The sequence below is a fragment of the Etheostoma cragini genome, chromosome 17, assembly GCF_013103735.1.
Source record: "Etheostoma cragini isolate CJK2018 chromosome 17, CSU_Ecrag_1.0, whole genome shotgun sequence".
Taxonomy (NCBI): domain Eukaryota; kingdom Metazoa; phylum Chordata; class Actinopteri; order Perciformes; family Percidae; genus Etheostoma; species Etheostoma cragini.
The window spans coordinates 4,710,849-4,717,747 of record NC_048423.1 but is presented as its reverse complement, the minus strand read 5'-3'; the positions used below and the strand labels follow the sequence as shown (position 1 = coordinate 4,717,747).

At 40.8% G+C, this 6,899-nt stretch overlaps 1 protein-coding gene across 3 annotated transcripts; it reads right to left on the bottom strand.

Moving 5' to 3' along the window:
- Window positions 1-668: 668 nt before the first annotated feature.
- LOC117960743 lies at window positions 669-5,572 on the bottom strand. Of its 3 annotated transcripts, none has more exons than XM_034898876.1 (7): window positions 5,317-5,572; window positions 4,617-4,826; window positions 3,290-3,484; window positions 2,498-2,667; window positions 1,690-1,839; window positions 1,121-1,290; window positions 669-1,035 (listed from the first exon to the last, which is right to left on the bottom strand). In XM_034898876.1, exons 2-7 carry the CDS (start codon window positions 4,803-4,805, stop codon window positions 809-811), a joined length of 1,101 nt encoding a protein of 366 aa, XP_034754767.1. In that variant the 5' UTR covers window positions 4,806-4,826; window positions 5,317-5,572; the 3' UTR covers window positions 669-808. The 3 variants fall into 3 exon arrangements, with proteins under 3 accessions (XP_034754767.1, XP_034754768.1, XP_034754764.1); XM_034898877.1 differs by having other exon boundaries at window positions 2,498-2,664; window positions 4,617-4,871; window positions 5,317-5,469; XM_034898873.1 differs by having other exon boundaries at window positions 4,617-4,871; window positions 5,317-5,468.
- Window positions 5,573-6,899: the final 1,327 nt, after the last annotated feature.

Below are 6,899 nucleotides of genomic sequence, written 5' to 3'. Positions count from 1 at the left end.
CACACACAGACACACACACAGACACACAGACACAGACACACACACACACACACACATTCCCATATTTAATTTGCACAGAAACACAATACACGCCTGGATTCCTCACATCTCAATCCCACATGCAATCACACACACTCTCTCACACTCACAGCAACACACCCACATACAAAAATATACACTCAAACACACACACACACACTTCGTTCCCAGCTTGACATTCGCACTGTTCTGCCAGCTACGCCACATAAGAGCTCCTTCCTGTGCTGCTCGCCCACCTGCTGCATCGCACACCATATTACTGAGAGAGAAAGCATATTTTTAACCTTTCTGAGTGAGAAACACTTGACAAAAATTGCCATCTCTCCTGTGAACGTCACTCAAAATGTCCCCTTTTTTCACCATGTATTTCCTTTCACATACATATGGGAAATAGGCTTGTGCAGGTGGTTGACAATAAATAATAATTCTCAAATTCTTGTCTGAATGATTTATTATATGTATCCACATTGAGTTTCAAGGGGCAAAGAATGACAAATGTAGGGTTTTTGTTAAGATTTTTCTGTGATTTATTTATGTGTATGTATGCTGCTGTCTGGTTGTGGCTTTCATGTACTTGTTGCATGATGATTGAGGCGCTCATCCACAATAATCCATTGCAAACTTTCATCTCTCTGCTCACTTTCCTCCGTCTCGTCTCGCTCTTCTGTCCGTCTTGCCCCAATTGTCTCCTTTGCCCCTGTCCACTATTTGTTCTCCATCAATGCCTTATGCCCAATAATTAAGTTGCACGCCAAAACTTTGTCCTATATCATTTCCCACCCGTTTTATTTGTACAGTCTTGTTCAATTTTCAATGTTCTCAGATTGCCACTAGCCTTGATAAAGTAGTTCTCCAGCTCTGCCACAGGTCCTTTATCAGAGAACAAATGGTGCAGGTATGCCTGGGCGTACTGATCTGACGTGATAAAGTCCAGGTTAATGGAGGAGGACATAGTTGCAGAAGTGGTATCCAGCCCAGAGAGGCTCTTTCTTCTCCCTGTTAAATTTAACTTAGTTCAGTTAAAGGAAACTTGATTGAGAAAGACATAAGTCGTTTTCTTGGTAATTTCTAGAAAGTCTACCTATCTCTGTCTTCAAAGCAGATAGAGGGATGGTCAAACTCTTTCCTGTCTCGCTGTCTGTCACAGTGAGTCCCGTCATTGATCCCTCCTCTGGCACCTCGCTAGAGGGGCCACATGATGCTAGACCCCCTCGACATTTCACAACACACACTGAATTAGACTTGTATCGCCTATAATGAAGAGAAAGGGACATGACGTGATAGAACTGGGAAAGAACAGTCAATGTATAAATGCATTCATTTAGACAGAAACCTGGATTCTTCATTGCAACATTACAGTGATGAGATGTTGCAAGCTTAATGGGCGAGGGCCTGTCTGGTGGGCAACAACCCATTGATGAAGAAATTGTAATACATTTTCATGTTTGATGGCCGCCCAAGAGCCTGATTTTGACGGAGGTTTCTGCTTGTTAAAAGAAGGTTTTTCCTCACCACTAGAATAGTGTGGTATTTGAATATTATAGAGTGTGGTCTAGGCATACTTTATCTGTAAAGCGTCCTCAGATATCTTATGTTGTGATTTGACACTATAAATGGTTGATTTGTAGATTGCCACAACTGCTGTATTACCTGTAAGCAGGTATGATCTGTGAGAGGTCTTCCTTGTATTGCTCCAGAGCGGCCCTTGCAGCCAGGGGCTCAGCCTGGCCCTCAAAACCAGCCAAGTGAACCAACATCTGGCTGTGAAATGCTGCTCCACTGGCCCAGTGCCTCAGAGACCTGGAGGAACAGATAGTGTGAAAACAAAATGACCACAAACCAGTGATCAGTCTTCTACTACATTATACTACTCTACTCTCCCCCATGTAACAGTTTTGTGTTCTACTCTATTCTTTCCTCTATTAGGGTTTCTCTAGCTTTGACCTAATCAAGACCATTATGAATTAAATTTAAGGCCTATATCACAATATATAAAAAGTCAGATGTCAGAGTGCGGAAACATTGTCTGAAACAATTCTCAGATTTTCTCATGGTATAATAGGACTGGTGTATATATTGGCTGCAAAATAAGTTGCATGTTGGTCTCGTTTGTAGTTGTAATACAGTGAATTATATTTCACTTATTTGACTAGCGACAGAAAGAACTACAATACCACAGAATTGAAGAAAAAAAACATAAGCGCTGAAGGAACATTTCAGTGAGCATTAGAAGTAGTATTACATTGATGTAAAAAAATTAAGACCTGTTTGAAAGTATTTAAGACATAGGACACAATACTTACTAGGCCTAACATTTAAGACTGTTTAGACCCCACACAAATCATGTCTAAACTGTGAAACATTAGACTCTGGGCAACAATTCCTCCACTCCCCTGTATGCTGCTCTGCTGACACCATCCTCTACTCCACTGTGCTCACCTGTACTGTACTGTCTCACCTGGAGTCACAGTCTCCTCCCAGCAGACAGGTCTTCAGCTGGGTGAGGGTGAGGCTGAGCTGGGCCTCAAGTCTAATGGAGTCCTGGATCAGCCTGCTTTTGTCACTCAGGTTGATCCTGCAGCGCTTCAAGTACTCCTCCATCACCTCCTGGAGCTCCCAAACTCTCTGCTGGAGGTAGAAATGAGCATCATTGCAGTTCTGGCATGGATCTTGATGTTTGGATTTGGGGTAGTAAAGCTGCAACTAACGGATAATTTTATTGTCGATTCATCCGTCAAGTATTTTTCTCAATTAATCAATTAGTTGTTTGGTCTATAAAATGGGGAAAAGGGATCACTGATCGATCAGTGCTTTCCAAAGCCCAAGATGACGTCCTTAAATGTCTTGTTTTGCCCACAACTCAAAGATATTCAGTTTACTGTCACAGAGGAGTGAAGAAACAACAAAACTTTCCTATTTGGGAAGCTGGAGTCACAGAAGTTTTACTTTTTTTTATAAAAAATTACTCCAACCAATAAACCTATTGTCAAAATAGTTGGCGATTAGTTTAATAGTTGACAGATAATCAATTCATGTTTGCAACTCTAATTTGGGGATTCATAACTATCCTAAACATTCTGTGTTCCTTCATCACTTTATTGTTACAATAAAAAATCAACATTTAGCTGGCTCGTCAAAAAGAAAGTTGGCTGAAATGTCTCATTAGATATATACAGGACTATACTTTAATATTATATCAACCAATCTTTTTACCCCGTACCCTCATTAGTGTGTCAATCAAAGGCCTCACCTGGCATGATGATGACCCCACTGATTTCCCTTTCACACCTGATGACTGTTTCGAGGACGTGTAGGCCATGTCCATCACCATAGTAACCACCAATCCCACAAGGCCGGCCAAGCGTGGCTCATCTGAAAAGGATGACAATCGGCCAATCAGATCCTTCAGGTAGGTTGGCGCCCTCTTCCCAATGTCGCCCTGCAGCTGGGTAAGAAGGAATGAACACAAATGTCCATGCTTAAATGGTAACAGAATTTCAGCGTACTGCCTCGTACTATCTGTCTCAATAAAATAAAAATGCGAGGTTAGTTGATTGCTCTTTCTTCTTTTCAAGAACAGCTTTAAACTGCATTTTGTCACCATCATATTGCTCCTTTTGGCTATTGTATTGATCTGTAACCTCTTTACAATCCCCAACAGGAGCACATTTCTAATACTGAGTGGTGCTCAATTATTTTGCCCAATGCTTTTTCTTAACTGTCTCAAGGCAACAACATCTTTATTTCCTCTCCTCTTCATCTTCAGCTGCACTGCATGGCTGAACGGATGATTTAAAGAGGAAATCAATGAGCAGTCGGCCCGCTCAGTCTATTTCAGAGGGCACAGATCACTTCGTGTTTTGTATGTTTTGCTCTTTTTAAGCATCATTATAACTGATCTGTCACACTTTCTTTTCATTCTTTTTATTGAAAGAACAAAAAAAGTATATCGCCAGTATGTACAGTACATACACCAAAAGTCACTACCAGAGGTATACCTACATACACCTAATACATAACACACATGAAATCAAATGCATCATAGCTAGGCCCACATGAGAAATTTACCAAAGACAAACTCAGTCATAATGGCCCAATTATTCTTAATTTCTCTTATTGTGTTGCCATATTGGTGCCGTTATCGGAGAAAAAGAAAGTGCTCAAAGTTTGTTTTCGTCCCATTTCTTTTTGTGGATTTGGAATTTCCCTAATTACAAGATTACATTACATGTCATTTAGCAGATGCTTTTATCCAAAGTGACTTATAATTGCTACACATATATTGTATCAGAGGTTGCATGCCTCTGGAGCAACTGGTGGTTAAGTGTCTTGCTCTGGGACATGTTGGTTGATGTATCGCAGTGGGACTAAAACCCTGATCTCCCAGATCTGGCATATCCACTGCGCCATCACCACCCAAGATTAGCTGTACAATCATCTCATTGCCTTCAAAACTAATTATTATGTATTTGTCCTCAGATTGCATGATGAATGGACAGATCAATTGACTGGCTAGTTTTCCTTCTTATAATATGTCGAACATCAACCCAAAATACTTTTTTTTCACTCTCATTAACCTTCTGTAGGTGTTCCTGGAGACTGGCGGTCTGGGAGTCAAGGCTCTCATTGTGATTGGCTAGGAGAAGAGGGTGGACAACTCCGAGGACAGGTACTGCATCGCCCTCCAACATGGCGTCGTAGAGGAGAGAACCAATCGCATCCTTCACTTGAGAAAGCTCTTCTTCTGATGAGAACAGCTGGCCCATAATGGTATTTGTATTTGTGTCCTGTGTAGTGAAAAACCTGTAAATATTTGGTATTTATGGCAGCATCTGAAGAGAAAAAAGAGAAAGAACCTCAACTGTAAGTAATAGGTAGATTATAAATACAAAACTTTAGCATTGACTGTTATGAATCACATACTCAGATAACAGTGTAATTACAGTTTTTTTACTAAATAGGCTATAAACAGGGTTCAAAATTCACTTTTTCGTCCACCAAACAAATGGCTAGTACATGTTCAAATTTTAACTGGGTCGACTCAATAGATCATTATTGTTTTTTTGGCTGTGGAATGAAGCAAATCTAATAGCCACTTGCATAATTTATGAGCATTTGGCTGGTAAATGGTGCTCATTTAGTAACCCTGAATGTAAACATCAAAATTAAACTATGGTTTCCATACAAGTTGTTAATGTATTTAGAGTCTACACAACTCAAGACACAAGCAAACTTTTTAACTAATCATAAAAGCAAGACGTACAATTTTCAAAATACCTCCAAAAATAGCACCGTCAAATGTTTTTCTGATGATCCAGCAGCATTTCAGTTACATCTCATCTCTCTGTTACTGCAGTAGAGATGGACTTTGGGCAGCCTGTGTTCCACCGCCATCGGTAGCTGCTAGATCAGATCCGCTAGAAGTGTCAACGTCACAGTACGTGCCTCATGGCCCGCATTTTCGGCCTCTGATTGGCTTACCCTGCTTTTCTTACCTTAACCCTAACCAATCCCCACTCCCCATGCCTAAATTGTAACTGCGACTGGCGGATCCGATCTAGCATCTACCCACTTCCTCCTCTGTCCACCCCGCCTGCAGCAGTCTAGAGATAAACCAAGACAACACAGCAGCAGAATGTAGCCCAGCAGTAAACCTAGACCTCCCCCTAGCTGCAGCACCCAGGAAATGCAATTAGGCTACTGTGAAAGCTGGGGACAGTCAGTCATGTCTTCCAGGCTGAGGATGTTATAGAGTCAGTGTTCTCCATCGGAGACGGTTTCTTATTGCCCCTTATCTGTTGGTGCACGGAGTATTAAAAACCTCTCAGAATAGTTATTTTGCACCCTTTCTTGTAGTGCTATATGTGAATAAAAGATAGTGAAATTAAACTAATTATCTTTGTGCTTTGGAGACTCTCTTGAAGACTCCATAGGTCCTGAATGAAAGCTTAGCTGCTTTGTTAAACACTGAAAACTAGGCCAAGGGCTTCAGCTTTTTTTATTTAGTTAAATGGAACAGTGGCCTTGGTGGTGGTGTGATGTTGACTTTTTTTACATGATAAGATATGGTGCAAGGGGATTTGGGATTTCATGTAGCGTGAAAAATGTTCTTTGTTAACTGGGACAAGGACTTGTGTGCACTGTCATGGCGTCCTCTGAGTTTTGTGTGTATTACCAGCTGCAGCTAAATGAAATCCCCCACACTGTGGTTGAGCCTGAGCTCAGGATAATGTGCATGTCTTCATATCTGTTAATCCTTCAGATTCAATTTGCTAGACCGTCCACCTCATACTGTCACCTGTTTTTTGCAATCAGCTTCTGATCATCTTATTTTCAATCAGTGTGTGAATCACTGGAATTGTTGGGTCTTTGTAAATTATAGAGTGTGGTCTAGACCTACCCCATCTGTAAAGTGTCTTGAGATTACTCTTGTTATTATTTTATACTATAAATAGAATTGAATTGAATTGAGCAATTATAGCTGCTTATTAGTCCGATATTTCCCTTAAAGTTGGCAGAGACCAAACCAGAGTTCAAAGAGAGTGAATGTTGAACGCATACTCATCTGGTGGTCAGAAACACAACTCCAAATAAATGTTGCTCTACTGCTAGATGCGTAACGGAGTAAAAAAAAAATGTTTGTCAACTTTAAAAGGTGGCGGCATGTGTTGTGTTGTACAACGTGTTGGCTGACCCCAAGCGGCCAGCAGATCTATTAACGTAAGTATCTTTTATTCCAGCAAGGACTCAAGAATGTCACAACAAGTTGTTGGCAAAGATATGTGGAAGGTTTTGCACACACATGCTGTTCTCCGACCCCGTTTTACGAGAAAATTGGACTGAAATAACCTAATTATTGC